We start from the raw sequence: 22,903 nt of genomic DNA, 5'->3' as shown, positions 1-22,903 counted from the left end.
ATTATTTAAGTAGAAACACTTACATTTAATAAACAATACATTTCTGTTTTATTTACAATACACTTAAATGACATTAATTTGTGTTTTTGAATATTTGCGCTTTAACTGCATTAGACACCTGACAGCACGAGATGTCACATCTAACACAATCCTCCATTGGTTCTACCTCACCTGTGTGTGTTTGGATGAGAATCAGAACAAGTTATGAGTGAAGGCTCTCTGCTGCGCCTTTGAATATTTAGAACACTTAAGATGTGTCATGTAGGATGAAACCAGAAATCTGTGTGTGTGTGTGTGTGTCATGAGAGAGAGAGAGAAGGTGGTGAGTTATATAAGCCAAGTGAGAAGCCAAGTCTGTACTTGAGTATATGTGACTAGGAATGAGGGGGAAGTAGGAGCAGACACTCTCTCTCTGTGTGTGTGTGTGTGTGTGTGTGTGTGTAGAATGAGTCTAGGCTTTTTTTCACACCGCCTGCAGGCCGCCTCCGGCTGGCTGCTCACATCAAAGCCAGCTTTCTCTCTCTGAGGAGCTGAGAGACTGAGCCCCAGGCCTGCCCAGGCCTTCACAGACCTGCCTCAGGGGTTAGCGTCAAACCACGGGTCTCTGCCACGCCGCCGCGAGACACCGCTAATCATAGCCAGCACTGCAGCCGGTTGAACGAGCGCTCGCGGCTGCCTTCAGATAGGAACCGACGTCGCTTCGATATGCATGCGGCTCGCAAACAGCCGCGCTGTAATCAGCCGGGGAGGGGAGGTTTGGGAATGAGGCTTTAAGTATTTAAAGTGTCAGTGTGCCATGTATTATTTACTTCATGAATAAACGAGGAAAATTTGACTTATTCAGGCATGTTGCTATCCAAATCAAGCTTCTAGTCTGTATGCTTGCATTTAGATCAATATGTTATGAGGGTTTGAAATAACTATAAAACTGCATTATTTATTTCTGATGGAACAATGGTGTACAGGTACCTACTGTACATAATATTCACTGGGAAAATATGAAGGAACACAAAACTTTCATACTTTGGCATATATATATATACACTTTTTTATATATAATTTTACTTTCCATTCACCAATTAATCCTGCATGTAAAAAAAAAAAAAAAAAAATATTTCCACTAAAATGTTAAGCAATACAATTCTTTTCAACACTGATAACACAGCACAAGATAATTCTTTCAAACATTAAACATCAAAAAACTAAATCTTACAGAGACCATAAACTTTTGAATGGCAATGTATATTTGTTTATACATTTTTACTTTTCCAGTAGGCAACAACCAGAACACCTTAGCAACCACACAGCATCCTTGCATAATTTTTAGCATTTGTAAGCACTGCACACATTTTCTTCAGAGAAAGTAAAAATCTAGATTTACTTAAAAATGATGTCCTTAATAAGAAGCTTCATTAGTGCATAATACTCACCTGTAAACGGCACGTTTGTCTGACTCCAGTTGGGCTTGGGGGTCAAGGGTCACGCTGACCTGTGTGGCCCCTGCCGCTGAGGCTGCAGAGAGGTGGACATGCTGGGCCTTTGAGTTTTGCTGCGTAGTGCCTGTCATCTGAAGAAATACAAAATAACTATAGATCTGCACACTAGACCATATTACAAAAAAAAATATTTAAATAGACTACTTTTACAATACTTTTTTTTTGTCCATTTTGTAGACTAGCTTGATTTATCCATCTACTAGAATTAATTGCTTATATATTAAATATCAATCACGGATAATCCAATGATCCCAATAATCTAGAAAATAAAGGTACTTTATCATAATCATTTGTGATGATTTTTTGCTTTATTTAAAACTTGATGGACAATAGCCAAAATAAGAACCAGGCGTTGACTGAAACGTGTTTTTCAGGACCAATGCTTACACCATTACTACAGATCAAGTCGAGCAATAACTGATATTTTGACCGCTGTATATGTCGTGTAAAAATGAAAATATTTGTCTAACAAGAGAATAACAAGGGCTCTAACAATTTTTTTCTTAAATGCTTTTAAATTATTGTTTCGGCAAATCGGTGAAAATGAGCGAAACCGATGACCATAAAAATGTCGGTGCCGATAAATCGGTCAACCCCTAATAAGAACATTACACACTAGTTTCACAGAAAAGTTATGATTTCAAATTCAACTGAACTTCAACCATAAACAATATTTCCTTATATGTTTAATGGATGACTTAAAAAAAAAAAAAAAACTAACATAGGTTTGCTAGATCATATGAGTAAATGAAGATCATTTTCCTATTTAAAATTATTAAACTATTATTTTCAGATCAGAATGAACAAAGTTGAACACAAATTAGATTGGCTCTTTTTTAAATCAAATGAATTGTGTCCTTTCCTTAATAAAAAAATTATAATAATTAAATTTTGAAACAGCTAATAATTGCTAACAGATAACTGAAGCTAAAAAATGTTTGGAGACAGTGCAACCCATCCTGCTTTTAACCCTCTGCACCAGTGGGCCAAAGATGCAGTTCAAGATCATCTTGCACAAGTGCATGTTATGGATGGCTCACAGCCAGGCACTGTCGTCTTATCAGATTTAGTTTATTAACACTTCACTTTTTCTGTTCGTTAATGGGTTACGATGCTATTTTAAAGAGCTATAAAAGCGGAAATGTGTGCATAGTAATCTGGTTTGTTATCTTTTCCACGACAGAGGGAAAACGGCACACCTCCAGATAAAGTTCTAGAAAAACTTGAGACAAAAGCTAGCAAGGAAACGTTGTTTTTCCCCCCAGCACACATATTCAGGAAAGCTCTTCCACTGTCTCTGACAATGCAAGACAATGCAGCATATGGTCTCATTATCTGGAATCTAAATCGAGGTACTCGACCCCTAAAATTTTACGCAGGTCACCTTCTGCAGGAAAATGTTCCACCTGGTCATCAAATAAAACTCCAGCCGGCGAGGTGGACAGAGGTCTCACCCTTTAGCAATCGAAACACTGTGAAGATGAACAAATACCCTGTTTAGGATGCATTGGTGGGAGAGAGTACAACTTGTCTGCTGTCTATGCATCCCTGTCTCTCCTGCCCTGTTTTTCTCTCTTGTGATGCTGCTTTGAAAGCAAGCCCCCTCCTGTCTCCCTCCCCAGAACAAAAATGGTTTAAGGGAGGAAGCTGGAAGTCTTAATCCCAGCCTCAAATAGGAAATAAATTAGCTTCTTCACACTTAACTAACTCTCATTTGCATGTCTCCACCAGCGCACTGCTCTTCTCCCCAGCCTCTAATCCTCAGGGTGGAGGGAGACAGCAGCCGGACAGGGAGAGGGGGCTCTGGGACAAATAACGCTGCTCTGTGCCCCTCTGATTAACTCAGGACAAGCACTATGAAGATATGACATTGTACAGAACTACAGATGCACCTTTCTGACACCCACAATTTGAGACAAAGCTTTTTTTTTTCTTTTTCTTATTTATTTGTTATGCAACTACTGAGGTAAGTGAATATTTTGAATCGTTCTAATGAACAGTAATATTACATAAAAATCAGTATTATAATAAAAATAAAAACTGTTTGTTAACCTGTTGGCTCTCCTGGTATGATGGTGGAGGGACGCTCTGTGTGGCCATCATGGTCAATGCTGGTGCTGGGGACACATGTTGCATCATGGGATAGCTTCACATGGAGATCCTGACAGAAACAAAACAGTTCCACGAAAGATTATTTACAGTACTGTTTGATGACCAAATTCATATCTACTGGCCTACTTACCAGAAGGAAAGTGTTATAGCAGATTGTATAATTTTTATTGATAACACTGGTGAAAATATATAAATAAATACATCCTTGAAGCTTTCCTGAGTTCTTCACTGAAACAATTCCAAAATACACCACTAGGTGATGCTGTGCTTAAACTCACGAAACAAAAACTTTCATACAATGCTGTAGTTAAAATAAAATAAAATAAATTATGTGTTTTTTTTATTATTATTATTATCAAGTTCTGCATACCAAGGCAATTTGAAATTTGTAGTCCTATGTATTACAAACCTTAAGGCAAAAATGTTTAAATGTGCTATAAAATACCCAGAGTGTCCATTTAATGCAATTCTGTATACAAGAGATCATACATAACATTAGAATTGACAAATAATGTCACTAAATCCAATACATTAGTAACAAGTTCTAGCAAGACAATCTAACACACTGCCAACAACCCAGTAACAACTGTTAGCAGTACTTCTGTCCACAAAACCAAAGAAGCACCTTGAGGTGCAGGTACATGATGAGTTAATGTTTTCTAAGGTAAACATGACAACCCCAGCAGGCCAATCAGGGGCTCATTAGTTCTGTTGTCAGAAGAGTAACTGACACTGGGCAAGGGAAGGCTGGACTCCAGAGACGGTGCACTGTGGGAAACCCTGACTACAGATAATTGGCCCCATGTTACTGCACATGGACCCCTGAACCCCATTTCTAAGTGAAGCTTTATCAAGTACAAATGTTATTTATTCTTTGCTCACATTTTGAAATGTCATAAATTTGCAACAAATAATTCTAATACTTGTTTCAAATTTTAAATACATAAATGCAACTTTTCAAGTTATACATAAATATGCTCTTACCAAGTCTATTACCATTAACATCTTTGAATGTTTGGACATTGTCTCTCCCATACTGATTTTCCAATGAGTCTGAGTGCATGCAAAATAAGATTTAGTGCCAACCAAACACAAGAAGAGAGCTGAAAGCATATAAAACTATATTCAACGTGCTTTTATAAAATTTTCATTACAGAACCTCATTGAAATCATATTAAAATGATCATTTCAGACAGTTTGACCCCCGAAAACACAGTCTCCAGTCCACCACTGAGCTCCAGGCTTTTAGTAGCAGCCCACAGATGTAAGAAGCAGAAGCTAACAATCGTAAAGAATACTAAAAATACATAAGCAATCATTTACAATTACTCTGAAAGCACAGTACAATCACATCTGCCGAGTTAATGTGGGTGGGACCTCTGCTCTGCTCGGTAATTACACCAGACATAAATCACTCATTTAAAACGTGACCTATAAAGTTTTTTCTGTGCTTTAGTAGTAGTAATTTGCTCTCTCGCGAACAGCTTGTTAGCTCAGTCTATATCTTAACAGCTTGGAATCAGGCATAGAATCATATTTATGCACATTTTCCAATTGTTTGCATCAATCAAAGTTGGCAGCAATAATTCTGTGGACAGCAGAACAAAAGAATTGTCGAGAGGATTGTGGGAAAATCAAGGGGACACAGAGCAGAATCCAGATCAGAAGCCAAGTCTCTCAGACAGCGGACAGGATGTAACCTTCCTCAGACAGCAGACAGACAACAGTTCGAGCGGGAAAACAGGAAAGATCTTTTTTTTCCCCTCACAGCTCATCTTCAGGTTGGCAGGAGTGTGTGGAAAATGATTGATGGGGCCAAGACAAACCAAACAGCTATTTTAAGGAGATCTCGCACACACAGTTTTGGGTTATCATGATCATAAACACCATCAGCACCTCCGCGTGTTTCATGTTGGACTTCGTGGAAACGTGAAGAATTTCCAAGCACAAATTAGATTCTGGCTTGGTGTTGCATATTTTATGAAGCTCGTCCAAATCATACAAATTGAGAACGTTGTGTGTGTGTGATGTGTATACTGATTACACACAACGTCTGTGTTCTCATTCCAAGAGCTATCAGCCGAAAGGCATCTTCGCTGTTATCTCGCCTCATTTTAATTGCAAATTTTGTGAGCGAGTTGGTAATTAAATGGAAAATTGCACATTAATTGATGAGACTAAAGATAAAGCAATTCCAATTATTGTGTGGTATTTTAAGGGGGCCTCTCAAGTCTCGGTCCCTGGAGTGGCGTGGTACCCACAGCAGCATCATAATAATAATGCATACACACCGTGTACACTGGGTAACAGCTCTATCCACAAACCTGTGTTAACATACATGGACACACACATACTTTATAATAAGCAAAGAAACCTCCAAAGTCTCGGCGGGTGAAAGTTGTGCACTGATTAAGCCTTCCGGCTTGCTCTTTTAAAACACATCATCACACCTTCTGACTTAACATACCAGGTATTGATTTTAAAGCACCGGTCGATGCAAACACATCGATCCGTTCATTGATATACAGTCAGAAATTCTTTCTCTGTCATGATGGCCTAAACAGCTATGTTAGGACATGCACTCTTACAGTAAGAAAGGAAAGTAATAAGAAAGGAATGAAACCGTATACGATATTAAGAAACTTGGGAAGCAACAAAATTTTTAGTCAAAAATGGCAATCAATTTATCAATCAATCATTGAAATATTGATATAAGAAAAACAGTCACATTCCAAGACTTGTAAAAAAAAATCTAATCACTAGATGAAGATATTAAAGTAAACTATAGGTCAAATTTGAAGTCAATTGCAAAACAAGTTTATGCATTTACAAAATGTTTTTTTTTTTTGACTATTTTCTCATTTTAAATGTAAATGTATTTTAAAATGTGAAACTTCAGTCTCCAGTGTCACATGATCCTTCAGAAATCATTCTAATATGGTAAGTCGGTGCTCAAGAAACATTATAAATGCTGGAAATTATAGTGCTGCTTTATAATTTTTGGTCACAATTTTATTTTGGATTATTTCATGAATAGAAAATTCAAAAGAACAGCATGCAATTTTAATTGTCATTTTTGATCATTTTAATGCATCCTCGCTGAATACAATAATAAATTTCCCTCTTTAAAAAAAATGCATGTATGTATTGCATTGATAGTATGTATTGCATTTAAACCAGTAAACCAGTAGCTATAGCTCCTTTGGGTATCAGTGTACTCATAAATCAGATTTTTTTTCCCCCATTAAATAATACATTTAAAAAAAAGAACCAAAAACTGTGTAAATAACTTTAAAATGTATAGCTTTAATCACAGAATGTATAGCTAATAAATTATTAGATTTTTTTTAAATAAAATATATTTTCAGAAGTGCATGAATACTGAAAAAGATTAGAGACAATTAGCTTTTAATATGACAATATTCTTCATAAAACAGTAAATAAATAGAACAAACTTCATTGCCAAATAGTAAATAGTATAAAGTTATTTAATTATGGTGTTTCATGAGATACAGTAATAGATTCATGTGTAAACTAGACTGCAGCCTGTTACTTCATGGCTTGAGCTCATAATTACAGCTGGCAGGGAGAGTGTTTTAAAGGCTGGGGAAATGGAAGGTAAAGTGGGGATGTATTGAACATGTCTGGTGTGTGTCTGGGAAAAAGGCAGAGTTCGAATGTTAGCCCTCTTCCCGTCAATACTGCGCCGCCAGACCCTCACCCATAATCTTTTGACTGTTTGATCACAGTCGATAATTAACACAGCCACCTGACGGAAAGCTGCTACTGACCAAGCTAATAGAACTATGTCAGAGATGTTGTTTAGTAATGACAAAGCCTGCATGCTAATCTGGAAACTGATAGAATATACTCCACTGATGATGAAGACATTACAACAGTATTGAGACTTGCATTAATGTCATTTTGTCACAAACTCTTCGTATTTGCATTTAGCAGAGTTTAAGACTTTAACTTTATAGTATGAATACAATAATGTTAAGGTTTAGTAATTCATTATTACTTAACTTCAAGGATTATATGTTTAAATACTGCCGCTTTTTACTGTGCATTCACAATTTTGACGTGACATTTAGTGAAACATCTGCAACTACTCTCGCTATCAGCTACAAACAAATGATGGAGAATGGCCAAGTATTGAATCTCTCAGTCTGAGACACGCATCCTTGTGCACAATGCCGAAGGATCAAAGATGTGTGTGCGGGCAATGACTTCCTGTTAGTTAGTTGGAAACATCCTTTGTGGACAGAGCGCAGAGAACTCAGCGTGAGAGCCGGTGCTGAAAAAGAGCAGCAGGTTTTTTCCCCGTTAAGCAGAAACAGGTGAGCTCTGAAGTACAGGAGGAAGTGGTTCGTGGTTTATAGACCCCATTCATCATCATCCACATAGTCTCCCTCTGCGTCTCACAGCTAGCCCTCACATCTGGGAAGAGGGTGTTTTATATATCTGTTTACCAGGCAAGCTGGCAGGCTGAAGAAACAACAGACCTTCATCTTCTCTTGAGACACTTCCAACGTGGCACACCGCTGGACGTTGTTTCAAAAACTGAAAACAACTAAATAAATCATATTATTTATAGGTAAAATGTGTCACTGATGTCACTAACAAAACATCCTTTAAATTGAATCAATATATCATCAGTTCATATTTATATTTACATTTATTCATTAAGCTGACGCCTTTATCCAAAGCGACTTACAACTGCTATATGTGATAGGGGTTGCATGCCTCTGGAGCAACTAGGGGTTAAATGTCTTGCTCAGGGACACATTGGTGTCTCACAGTGGATTCAAACCCGGGTCTCTCACACCAAAGGCATGTGTCTTATCCACTGCACCAACACCACCCCATATCCCCTCATATCCATAAATTACAGTCAGGTTTACTGACCAGGGGCGCTGGACTAGGGGGAAAACCAGTACTGATTGCCAGGGCCCTAAAGGAAGAAAGGGCCCTTGAAAAGTCTGGAATATATATTTTCAAGGGGAGGGGGGCCCATTAGGACTGCCTATGCATAGGGGCCGGAATCTTGTGCAGCGCCCCTGTTACTGACTAAAGATATACTATTTCTATGTAATAAACTTTCTATGAAAATAACATATTCACAATGTGACTTACAAATTCCCACTAGCATATAACTTTTAAATAATTTTAAAAGTCCTGTATATGCTCACCTAGGATGTAAGTAAAAATCTTAATATCTTAATATATTAAATATCTTTTTTTTCAATTTAAGATAGTTTAAAAAGGAAATGTATCACACTCATATTGTTCCAAACCCGTAAGATATTCTTTCATCTTTGGAAAACAAATTAAGATAACTTTTATGAAATCCGAGAGCTTTCTGATCCTGCATAGACAGCAATGCAACTACCATATTCAAAGCCAAGAAAGGTAGTAAGTACATCATTAAAATAGTCCATATGACATCAGTGGATTAAACTTAATTTTATAAAGCTATAAGAATACATTTGTATGCAAAGAAAACAAACATAATGACTTTATTCTACAATTTGTTCTCTTCCATGTCAAAATTTGATGCATGTCCATGACAGTATACCAAATATCTTAATTTGTGTTCCAAAGATGAATGAAGGTCTTACGGGTTTGGAACAACATGGGCAAGTAATTAATGACAGAATAAAAAATTTGGGGTGAACTGTCCCTTTAATATCAGTGTTATGTTTTTCCTGTCCTATTTTCAATAACAGTATTTTATAATTAAAATCGGTTAATGACTGGCACAATGCAGGCTGTTCCCTCTTTAAAAAATAACATTTTCATGAATAATCTTGTCTTTCATTGTGAGAGCCCCACCCCATAATCACACCATTGGCTGAGTCAATATTGCTGTTGTCGGGCAGGTTGGGTTCTAAAACATTGTTTATAATTCTCAGTGGAACCAACATGTGAAATACTTACTTACAGTTGTTTCTGCATATTAAACTGGGATAGAAAGTATTTAACCACCAAAAAAATGACACACTTCAGCTGTAAAATGAATGATTAGTATGAATCAACAGTGAAAGACTTCATGGCAAACTCCAGCACGGTCTTCTGTGCCTAACCTGAGGAATTGTTGATCTTCAAAGCGAGCGTGTGCCGCTGCCAAAAGTGTATCTGATTGTGATTTTCCTGGCTCCTTTTCTATGTATCCTGTGCGGAAGTTTGTCAGTCACAGATGCTGCAGGGAATGCAATGAATAATTTCAAACAGTGAGCGTGTGTCACAAATGCCCAAATATCATGAATCTTAATGTCCTGAGTCAGGGCTTCTCCAAAGTGAATACATAAAACCGGCCCACCTGAATACATTTACTACATTAGAGGTCCTTCCATGGGCAGATTTGCAATGCGTTGCGAGTGCGTCCCGATGCGCACTGGGAGAGAAAAAGGATGGAGATTTGAGGTTTGATTAATGAAGAAGGGAAAAGGGGCAGTATGTCGGAGCAGAACCCCTGCACAGGGACGGAAAAATCCAGACCAGGTTCTCAGGCCAAACACAAGCGCATTAAGACGTGCAAACATGCACCCCAGGGCCACACACCTTCAGGCAATACACTGCCTTCACATACAAACACACACGCTCTCACACAGCAGTGTAAAACAGCTTGGGAGACTCAGCGTCCCAGCACTGCTCATTAACCTGTAGGAACCGCAGGTGGAGGATTAATCTCTGATATTCATGAGCTCAAATTTCCTTCTCTGTGTGTCTCTCTCTCTCTCAACTACATGTTCAAATTATGGCTTTTCATTTGGTTTAAAAAGATAGTTCACCCAAAAATTATTTACAGAACTTGATTTTCTTTCTTCTGCAAAACACAGAAGAAGATATTTTGAAAAAATCTCTTAGTGGTTTTTCTATCCATACAATGTTTGTTTGAACCATATTAAGAAAAAAAGTCTCTTTAGTTTTCACTTTAATGTAAGGTCAAATTCAGCTCACTGCATTATGGGATACAGTATTCGACTCAGCCTGCGCTGCTTGTACATTTGCAATTTTGCTCAATTTAAAAGGTTATCAGTAGAAATGCTCCAAGAAAATCTGCATTCTGTGCACAGTATGCATACTGTATGTGTCTGAGACATTCAGAATCTTCATTCACCATTTATCCAATCTATCTGCAATTCCACTTGCCTTTGTATTTATGCTAATGATTATTTGGATATGGTAGATCTAGAAATAATTCCAAAGCGTCCTGCTTTTTAAAATTTGATTTAAATCTTCGCTAAAATGGGTGTTGTGGAACCTTACTGTGTGGTGAAGTTTTGATATTCCCAGAGGCCCGATAATTCACATGCAGATGACCTCATTAGCATAGCTAAAAGCTTTTATTATAATTAGCATTTTCTCAATAGACTGCACAAGTATGGAAGGAATGGATCCTAAAAGATTTACAGGTTTACAATTGCACGATTTCTAAATCACAGACATGACTTTTGTATAACTTTGAGAAACCTGTATTAACTGTGGCCTAAAATCAGTGCAATGCTGGAGATACTGTATGGAACTGCAAAGGATATCCTTTGGCTTATTTTCAGTACACTTCCTGGTAAGCAACTGAGATAAAAGAGAGGTGTGCACGTACAACACGTAGACTGGTTCGACTGTATAACAAGCTAAGAGGGCAAAAAGCTAATAGCTCTCTTTAGAACAGAATTCAATGCTGCTTGGCCCCATCCATTAAATGTAATACATTGGCAATCTTTAGAAAATGCACCAAAAGCTTCATTTCAAGTGCCCTGAGATTATTCTAACTTTTATGTGCTTGTGTGGGTGTGTGAACAGTGTGTATCATTCTGTCACCGTGTTGCAATCGCATCTTGATGTCATTAGTGCACACAAGAGCGAGTGGCCGTTCCTACCGATGACACACCATGGTTTCTTTCCTCACTGCACTGATAAAAATCTGAATATTGAAGGCTGGAATTCTGCCGAAATTGGAACTCCTGAGCTCATAGAGAAGGAAGGTAATCTTCAAGAGCTTGCTGTCAAATCGGTTTGGTTGCTCTCATGTTTAGCAGAGATACAGGTAAGGGGACAGTGTGTGCGTTATCTCGCTTTCCCAATCTGTAGGGCTGTTTAAATGGATACCTCCTAATCTTACCATGAGGCATCCAACTCTGTCGCTTGGTGATACTTTGGGTGGATGCGGCAAAAAACCAGAGAACCTGTCTGTGATAAATGTGTCGTGAGATCAGAAAGCAGTTTGTGCTAATACATCATTCTGTAGGAGTCATTTCAGCAGAAGCTTGTTGAGTGATTCTTTGACCGATGGAAAAGGCGGTCACTTACGCCCGTTTTTAACCCATTTAGCACGTCATCCATCAATTTTCACTCAGCTGCTGTTAATGGAATATTGTGACATGCCTTGGAAATAGGACTGTTTTAGGAAGCTTTCAAGCATAAAATAAAACGTTGAAATCTGTAGGCAATAAAAAAAAAATACATGCATACACACACCCACACACACACCATTTACACAAGTGTAAGATCTGTTTATTAATAATAAACGAATAACAGTACGGTTCACTTGGACTAAAAAAGTACCAGGTGGAAACCCCCACCGAAGTGAACCATACCGATCCGTACCATGCAGTGGAAAATCGCCATAAGTTTTACAAAATAAACAAGCCTACAATAAAACATGATACATGTTAAGGTGGTCATTAGTAGTTTAAAAATATTTTAATAAATGTTAGTGCTGGTTCAAGACTGTTTTCTTATTCTTTCATTAATCATTTTAGTTTTGTGAACTGCGCTTATGACTGCTCCGTTTGGTTCGTAAGTAAACTTTGCACCTATAAAAGTGCAAAATAATTCATTAATAGCCTGATTCGAGGTTTCCATAAACAATAGTATAAAATAACGTGGGAGGGGGGCGTTACTTGCTAGTTTTGGTTATTGTGGGGGTTATATGCCCCAAATACCCCCCCCCCCCCACACACACTAATTATAGATAGATAGATAGATAGATAGATAGATAGATAGATAGATAGATAGATAGATAGATAGATAGATAGATAGATAGATAGATAGATAGATAGATAGATAGATAGATAGTATAAAATAACGTGGGAGGGGGGCGTTACTTGCTAGTTTTGGTTATTGTGGGGGTTATATGCCCCAAATACCCCCCCCCCACACACACACACACACTAATTATAGATAGATAGATAGATAGATAGATAGATAGATAGATAGATAGATAGATAGATAGATAGATAGATAGATAGATAGATAGATAGTATAAAATAACGTGGGAGGGGGGCGTTACTTGCTAGTTTTGGTTATTGTGGGGGTTATATGCCCCAAATACCCCCCCCCCACACACACACACACACTAATTATAGATAGATAGATAGATAGATAGATAGATAGATAGATAGATAGATAGATAGATAGATAGATAGATAGATAGATAGATAGATAGATAGATAGATAGATAGATAGTATAAAATAACGTGGGAGGGGGGCGTTACTTGCTAGTTTTGGTTATTGTGGGGGTTATATGCCCCAAATACCCCCCCCCCCCCCCACACACACACACACACACACACTAATTATAGATAGATAGATAATAGATAGATAGATAGATAGATAGATAGATAGATAGATAGATAGATAGATAGATAGATAGATAGATAGATAGATAGATAGATAGATAGTATAAAATAACGTGGGAGGGGGGCGTTACTTGCTAGTTTTGGTTATTGTGGGGGTTATATGCCCCAAATACCCCCCCCCCCCCCACACACACACACACACACTAATTATAGATAGATAGATAGATAGATAGACAGATAGACAGATAGATAGATAGATAGATAGATAGATAGATAGATAAAAAAACTAAGTAAAACAAGAGTGCATTGTGCTGGGTTTGCTATAGCTCCAGCGATGAGGAGGATAATGAATAAGGTGCTATGCATGCATTATGAAAGAGACAGAGATCATGAGAAGGCTCTGCCAGGAATGTGGCAGTAGGATTAGGGCAAGTGTGATCAGTATCCAGAGGGTTCTGAAAAAAATCCTCAAAAAATGGAGTAAAAAACCTCTGGAGCAAGTGTGTGTGCTCTCACAGAGAGAGCCACGGGGGGTTAATGAGAGGGGGGATTATCACACACTCTCCGACTGCTCTGATTGTCAGCAGATTCCTAATGAAGAGTACAAGTTTCAGAAGAGGCTGCAAGGAGAGTCTGCAGCAGGCACGTATGTTCGGACTGGCCAACAGAGCCCGGCAGGGAGGGTCAAATGATCAGCGCACACTTGACACTGATGAGGCATATGGCTAAACTGTTAGAGTCATAATCTATCGGCTCCGGTGAAATTTCACAGTATCTCACTGAACACAGAGGTTCATGAGCGGAGAGCAGCTGTTTAAAATCTGCACAATTCATACAGGATCTGTAAGTGCGAGGTAAAGACAAGCCACTGAGGTAATGTTAACCCAATAACAAGATGTTTTACTTGGCAAGGGGATGCTGAAGAGAGTGTAGGTCAATAAAAGCCATAATGGAGGGAGAGAAAGATACGAGGTATTTTTTATCTTTCTTATATGATCTCTCTATCGGTCTATCATCTATCCATCACTCTATCTATTAGGGGTCAACCGATATGCGTTATATGCAGATACCGATTATTACAGATCAAGTAGACAGACAACCGATATTTTGAACCGATATATATGTCTGGTGTAAAAATGGAAATTTATGTCAAAATTAAGAATAACAAGGGCTCTGACAAAAACTGCCTTTTCTGGTGTTGTCTGAGTGTAGTACTCTCACACTGCACTTCTTACTCTTGTCTTCCTCTGTGCATCCATCTGCAACAGGGGTAATATAAAGAGAGAGTTAAAACTGGGCCACTGTGTGCTTGCTTCATGATTAAGTCTATGAATACTGTACCACAGCTAAAAAGCTTGGGGAAATGTAAATATTTGGCGTCAATAATTTACAAGTTATAAATGTATGTGTAATAGCATAACCTCTCATAATTCCAAATAAATTATTTTCTGATGGCTGAAACATAACCTACAATAGTAGAGGTGACCATTCAATTCATAATCTTATTCACATTAATGGATTAATGTATAATTATATATATTAAAAAAGTAAATAATAAATAAAAAAAGTAATAATAATTAAAAATAATTTTTATTAAACTTAAAGGAATGTTTCTTGTAGTCAATGTAAATGATATGACGATTAGGGCTGTGAAGATAGCAGATTTTGGTGGTTGATATACAAGTGCCTCTCAGTAAATTATAATGTCATGGAAAAGTTCATTTATTTCAGTAATTCAACTCAAATTGTGAAACTTGTTTATTAAATAAATTCAATGCACACAGACTGAAGTAGTTTAAGCATTTGGTTCTTTTAATTGTGATGATTTGGGCTCACATTTAACAAAAACCCACTTTTTTCATATTTTGCCTGTATTTCATGCCATACACTTCTTCCTGGAAAAAAAAAAAAAAAAGTTACCAGAGGATCGGAACACAAGGAGAGCAAGTTGCCCATGGAGAATTTATAATGTGAAAAGTTCCAGATACCAACCAAAAAGAGTTCTTAACATTTCATACACTGCATAACACGATTCTTTAAAATGTTTATAATACTTTCTACACTGATCTGATTTTGACAGGAGCAGAGACGTCCTGAAGAGCAGGTTTAACAGAGAGAAAGAATCGCTTAGAAGAGAGCATGAGACAAGACCAGTGGAGCAAAAATGAGCATGGTGGGATAATGAGGCGATGTTTGCTGCTCTTGGCCTCAACAGCTGATGTTTGTCTTTGCGTAGTGCCTGGAGCTACGCCGAATGGAATCCTTGAAAACTCCAAACAATCCAATATTAAATTTCCTCTGCAATGCCACAGGGAGAGAGAATCATGAGTGGGGGGAAAGAAAGGCAGCAGTGAGACAAGAGGAGTGAGAGAAAGAGCGTCAGGGAAAGAGAGAGCAAGACAAAATACACTCATAGACGGTGAGAAGATGAGATGTCAGGGGGGTACCGAGAATGAACAAGAGAGACCAAGAATATTCAGGGATAACATGACAGGCTGTACTGAATGGAAAGTCTCTCTCTGGCCATCTTCAGGTCTGAGCCAAGTTTCGAACCCGGAGGTGCATTAACAACTGTGGCAAACCGATGGCTTCCATCAGATATAGTGTTACCATGAAAGCTTCCATGTGCGCCTCGGGGAGACAGACACATTCCTTGGTGTATCTATAACATTTCAAATAACCCTCAGTCCCATTCCTGACTGTTTATTTTACTAAAATGGTAGCGTTCTTCCATCTAAAGGGGCCATTATCTAAATCAATGGTGCTGGTATGCCATGACTAGATCCACATGGAATCTGCAAGAAACTACATTTTTCTTTAGTGAAAGTGAAAAAAAGTGACGTGACATTCAGTCAAGTATGGAGAATCATACTCAGAATTCGTGCTCTGCATTTAACCCATCCGAAGTGCACACACACAGAGCAGAGAACACACACACGCACACACACACACACACACACACACACACACACACACACACACACACAAGGAGCAGTGGGCAGCCATTAATGCTGCGGCACCCGGGGAGCAGTTGTGGGTTCGATGCCTTGCTCAAGGCCACCTAAGTCGTGGTATTGAAGGTTGAGAGAGAACTGTACATGCACTCCCCCCACCCACAATTCCTGCCGGCCCAAGACTCGAACTCACAACCCTTCGATTTGGAGTCTGACTCTCTAACCATTAGGCCACGACTTCCTTTAAATTCAGAACCCCAATTCATGAAGTTGTTATAATCCATCATTCCAAATTTAGTATAAATTTTACTGTATTAAAATCCACCCCCTGAAGAATGGGTGTGAGAGTCCTTAAAAAACTTCTACTTCCTATTCTACTTCCTTTATGTGGGAATTTTCCTAAAGTAAAAAATCTAACAAAAAAACAAACAAACAGATGAGATATATACTACAGGTGTGGTCATATTTACCTTTGCTCTTTGAAATCCAGTCATTTAATAGGAATTCACGCAGCTAGGCATGTGAAAATGGTTTATTGTATATATGGCCGTGTATACATTGCTTCCCTTAGCACACTGAGTTTTAATACTCCCTAAAGCCTGCAATGGGTTTGGTGGGGAGTAACTGAGAATGACTGGGGAAAAAGTGCCTCCATTGCAATATGACTGGATATGACTGCTTATGTTCAGCAGTGATAGGTTCATGCAATAAATCCCACCTCTGACCACTTTGTTAAATCAAAATAAAACTTAAAACGTCCTGAAAACATGATCTGTGGGAATTTTTATTGAGTAATTATTTATATATGCATTAGCTATAGCATTACATTAGCATAAAATAATAATAGCCAATACTGTTATTATTATTATTATTATGGCTATTTTATCAAAACATTCAAGTAGGTTATTATTGATAACAGCCAGGCTATAGTCTTCCGGCCTAACATAGCCTACCTGGAACCTGGCTTTTTTACGAACAGGAGTTTTAGCTTAGCAATAGAATACAAAAACTTCTAGAACAAAAGTTGCTAGGCAACACTGACATGCATCTTCAACCACAGGAAAAAGTCGCAAAAGCAGAAATTATACGCCGTCTGTAATGTGAACGGTCAAGTTATTACATTTTAAAATTTAAAAACGGTCAAAATGACTGCCTTGGTAGTTCTAGTGTTAATGCAACGCTTGTAAAATCATACCTCTAGAGCAACCCCTGTGGACATGTTGACTCCTTTTGAACCCCTACTATACTTCTATATGAGGCTCATGAAGGTGTTTTGTATGACACATAGTAAGAGAATGTGTGTGTGCATATACGGCAAGCTCAGCAAACACACTTCAGTGGAACCCCACGGTCAGGACGTCTCCTCTCTAAAGTACACACACTGCAGCTATGCAGACAGATCGCCCTGCGCTCTCGCTCCCAGTCTCTCTGGAGGTGTACTGAGAGGCCCTGGCTCGCCCCAGTGCTCTGCCCTGGCCATCTGGAGTACATTAGAGCTGGGGGGATATTGGATCCCCCTTACCGTGGCCGGCTGGATGGGTGGCCTGGCCCAGTGCAACCCTTTTCAGCAGCCCAGCATGATTGATAGGAGGCCTCACTCACGGACTCCCGCTACAGTCACCACACACTATGACCAGAACACACACGCTACTACAAGCACAAGCTCAAAAACTATGACACGTGTATGCCAAACTGTGACACGCTGATGCCTGAGGAGATCGGCATGAGCAGACACGGTATAATGGGTGGTACTGTATAAAGTTTTATACCACTTGATTACATAACAGCACTACATAACACCAGACCTGGGCTGTGAAACACAACAGATGTCGTCAATAAAACATGAAAGTACATCACACGCAATAAATCAGATTTCTGGCTACAAAACTAGGGATTAACCTGACAAATTGGCAGCAAAGTGAGCTGTAGTACATTTATATTCTGCTTGTATAGCTTGGCTATACTCATAAAAGCAAATAATCTCTCTGAAAGCAAAGAGTACTTCCTAAGGAATGATAAAAAATTTAAAAAAAGTTGAGAAAGATCAAGGCAACAAAATTTTTCCAAAACAAGTAAATTAATTAATTATATTTGTTCTAAATAATCTCTCTGAAAGCAAAGAGTACTTCCTAAAAAATGATAAAAAATAAAAAAAAAGTTGAGAAAGATCAACGCAACAAAATTTTTCCAAAACAAGTAAATTAATTAATTATATTTGTTAACCCCACTATTATTATTAAAAATTATTTTGTTTGACATGGTAGAAGTTTGACCGACATGAGTGTTTTGGTGCCATGTTTAAATAAAAGCAAATCTCAAATTTCTTACCCTGACAATAATGATATTGTAATAATATTTGAATTATTCTGATTAAGTGTTACGTTAAAATAGAAATAAAAAAATAGAATAAAGTTGGAACATTAGGAGAATAAAGATGTAAACGTAACAAGCTTAGTTACTTTTTTTATGAAAAAAATCTATGAAAAATGTTAAATAAACATAAAAATAAACATTTAATTGAAGTTACAGTAAAGTTAATATTGTGTGAATAAAGCTTCCTATTTCAAGATTCAAGATTCAAGATTCAATTTTGAGCGGGGAAAACAACATTATGCAGAGAAATGTGATTATCACAATAGAGACAGGTTGTATAATATTTTCAAAATATTACAAATCTCATAAAAAACTATTTTAATATTATTTTAAAAACATTTTAACTTATTTCATGACTTTTTATGACTGACTGAATTTTTTAACTATTACAAACGTATTTCTGTAAACGTAATGAGATTACGGTAACATTTTAGATTAATGAACACATATTAACTATTAATTAAGAGGTTTTGCTAAATAAACTCCTAGTTTGCTGCTTATTAATAGTTATTAAGGTAGTTGTTAAGTTTAGGCATCGGGTTTGGTCAAGGTATCTAGATCATGGCCATTCAATATGACATTAATAGGTCAACTATAAGTTTAACTATAAGGCAACTAATAAGTACTAATAAATAGCCAATAGGCCATTAGTATGCATGCTAATAAGCAACTACAGTAGTTGGTGAGAAAGACTTTAAAATAAAGTGTTACAGAGATTACTTAAAAAACATTAACTATGTTTCCATTCAAAGATTCAAACGTAACAAAATTGGAATATCGTATAAAACATTTACGAATAAAGCACCGTTTTCTATCCAGCGAGTCAAAGAGAACAAAATTGTTTCTTCCTGGTAAACTGACACTAAATATCTTTAAAAAAACTAGAAGCCACTGAATATAAAAATGTTCATATGTAATAAATTACTTTGCCTCAGAGAGAGCAGACGTAACACAATAAATGCAGTCATTGCTTTTAGAGGTGGGTGCTGCTGTTTGGGAATGCATTCATGTAAGACAGTAAATATACAGAAATACTTTGATGAAAGACTTTCCTCAGGCATTTCAGATTGACCAAATACAACATACAGATGCTGTTAACAAGATCAGTTCACTGGTTAGTCAAGTTATCCCATCTCATAGTGCAAAGTCACATCACTTTTTCAATGGGCATGGTTGAATTTATTCAGTAAACTTTGTCCGACTGAAACTGTATAACCTATTCATCTAAATCATCTATGTATATGATCACCATATGAAAACTGATCAATAAATACACTATATATATTTTTGGAGGAAGATTTTACTGAACTCAAAATGCTGCACAGATCCATAAAAAAAATAATAATAATGATAATAATTTAGAGGTGAAGAAAAAAATGGTTAGTATAAGAAAATGTTAATTAAGTTTGCATGACTAATTGCCTGAGATTATACATATATAGCATATAATAAAAGTTCCTTCAAGTGCTCCAAAAATATCGCAAGAACTATTTCTAAAAGCAAGTTAAAGAAACGTAATCTTCGCCCACAAAGTTGGCTAATAAATTGTCTTACGTCTGTGATGCATACCTGCATGGCACACACCTCAGGTTAATCCCTATCTCATAAACGACAAGAAGAGAGGAAGTAAATTAGTGAACATGGCAGAGACGAGGAAATAAAAAAAAAAAGAAAGAAACAGGCGACATTTCGAGTAAATGGCATCCAAAACCCACTCCAATTATCTTTGGCAGCCATGCCAGGGAGGCTGACTTAATTAAAGTGAGTGGAAAGGGAAGGGGGGAGGAAGGAGAGAGAGAGGGAAGAAGTGATTGAGGGGGCAGAAGAGTGCGTATCAGCACCAAGCACAAAGCAGAGCACCACCGTCGTCCACAACTCTTTCTCTTTTCAATTTCACTTCAAAGGACCAAGGCAAGGAATCATATAAAGGGAGAGCGAGACGTTTTTTAAGCAATATAATTGCACTATTCATATCCAGTGTTTTTATCGTCATTCAGATAGGACAAAAAAATACATAAAAAGAGAATAAAAAATGATTTTACTCGCCGCTAAATCCCCAATAATCCTCTTGCGCTTTTCCAAGTCTGCCTTCGACGTTGACCTTTTCGCAGGAATCCTGTTGCCATGGAAACTCTCGCTGTGCTCCCCCGAACGCACATCATTCTGTACATATTTCCATCATCGCTCTGACAGAATACTCACGGTTGTTTAAGCGCAAATGTAGCTTGTTTTGCCCCCTAAACTCTTGGCTAATCATATTAGTGTTCATAGAGACTAACTGACCGCGTTTTGCGTACGTGATTAACAGCGCACGCTAACTCACGAGTGATGTTTACAAAATCTAACTTCTATTAGCACTCAAATTAATTAATTAATACACTAACTTCTGCTGTCAATCTGATGCTAGCTGAACGTTTTCATGCCTGGTTAGCGTGATATGCCGTATCTCTCCTTAGTTCATCAACACTTCGTCAGCTCCTCATGTAAATGAAATCTTGAGTATGAAATATATAGACAATGCCAAACAAGAGGCAGCTGGTCGCTGAGGGCCGTCCAGAAGGACTGTGGGTGGCAGATTTATAAATTCAGCTATAATGTGTGACTTCAAAAATAAACTGCTTTTAACAGAGGACAATGGCTGTTTCATAACTGCAAGATGATGTGAGATGCTGTGATTTCAAAGCAACTTTTTATTGCTATGAAGATGCTATAGAGTACTTCATGTATACAAAGGAAAAATACACAATTTATACTACCAGGATACCACAATACACTATAAATTAGGGCACACATCTTCACTATTAACTAAGAAGTTTCCCTCAGTAAACTCCTAATTTGATGCTTATTGATATGTAAGTAAGGTGGATGTAGTAGTAGTTATGCTTAGGTATACTGGGTAGGGTTAAGGGATCTAGAATATTACCAGGCAAAATAAGGCTTTATGAGATGATATGTTCTTTGAAGTACTACTAAAAAACAGCCAATGTGCTAGTAGTATGCATGCTGATAAGTAACTAGTAAAAAGAATACTCCACTCCATAATGAAAATGTTGTCATTAATTACTTACCCCCATGTCGTTCCAAAACCATTAAAGCTTCATTTGTCTCCGGAACATAATTTAAGATATTTCGGATGAAAACTGGGAGGCTTGTGGCTGTCCCACAGACTGCCAAGTAAAATACAATGCCAAGGTCCAGAAAAGTATGAAAGACATTGTCAGAATAGTCCAGTGGTTCAACTGTAACATCATGAAGCGACGAGAATACTTATTGTATAAGAAGAAAACAAAAATAACAACTTCATTCAACAATTCATCATCTCTGTGTCTCCCACATCAACGTAGCAACAATTTGGAGAATATGCAGGCAGTGTACGCTATTCTGTGTCCATTTTCTATGTGCATTTATGCTTTGATTTGAAAGAAAACAGCACATCCTTGTGGCACAGTTGACACAGAAGAGTGTACGGCTGTACGCTGCCTGTGTATCCCTCCAAAACGGCGCTACGGTGATGTGGGGAGTCTCCCGGTTTTAATACAAAATATCTTAAATTCTCTTCCCGAAGACGAACAAAGCTTTCATGGGTTCTGAACGATATGGGGGTAAGTGATTAATGATTAATGGTGGAGTATCGCTTTAATAATCAATAGCGCTCACTAATCTAAAGTGTTTCCCAAATTTCTATAAAACACAAAAACAGAAACAGCTGTAGATACATATTTCACTGCAACCTCTGACTGATACAGATTTTATGAAAAATAATAATAATAAATAAATAAAAGTTACTAGCAGATCCCTTATTATATTTTTTCTAAAAATATAAATATAAATAATATAAAATAAAAATAAATAATAGTAATTATAATAATAATAATAATAAATCTTAATAATTAATTTTAAGTGAATTTAGGCATCAATATTGTAATGTACAGTATAAAATATTTATATACATTTTAATATTGGCTAAAGATTACATTTAATAGTATTATTATCAAAAAAATAAATAAAAAAAATAAGCAAAGTAAACTTTAAATTTTCAAGAAATTGAAAATTTCAAAGGTAATATTATTCTAAAAAGGGGGAAATCAGCGCCCAATTGAATATACAACATCAAATCATATTAACAACAAATAATAATAATAATAATAACAATAATAATAATAAAAACAATGCACAGTGCTATTTCAGTACATTAAGTAATTGATTATGCAGAAATCTTTTCACTGAAATTTTGTGTGCTAAAGTGCCACAACTGTTTGCCCCATTGTGCTTGTCAAAAAGAGCATTGCAGGTTTTGTGCCAGTTTGGATACCTGTTTAATATATTTAATATCATTGTGGATGCTGCAGGATGATTTTTTAATGAAGCTTCAGATTTAAAACGA

General features: G+C 37.2%; 1 protein-coding gene across 1 annotated transcript in view; it reads right to left on the bottom strand.

Moving 5' to 3' along the window:
- LOC113109876 (homeobox protein PKNOX2-like) overlaps window positions 1-22,903 on the bottom strand; it is a 55,309-nt gene that overhangs the window by 15,233 nt on the left and 17,173 nt on the right. The window contains exons 3-4 of the mRNA XM_026273686.1: window positions 3,549-3,657; window positions 1,431-1,567 (exon numbers count right to left, since the gene is read on the bottom strand). Of these exons, the coding sequence (XP_026129471.1) occupies window positions 1,431-1,567; window positions 3,549-3,635 (224 nt within the window). The 5' untranslated portion in view covers window positions 3,636-3,657. The remainder of the gene's footprint in view (window positions 1-1,430; window positions 1,568-3,548; window positions 3,658-22,903) is intronic.

The sequence above is a fragment of the Carassius auratus genome, chromosome 10 (genome assembly GCF_003368295.1).
Source record: "Carassius auratus strain Wakin chromosome 10, ASM336829v1, whole genome shotgun sequence".
Taxonomy (NCBI): domain Eukaryota; kingdom Metazoa; phylum Chordata; class Actinopteri; order Cypriniformes; family Cyprinidae; genus Carassius; species Carassius auratus.
Note: the sequence above shows the minus strand (reverse complement) of the source record. Positions and strands in the feature narration are given on the sequence as shown.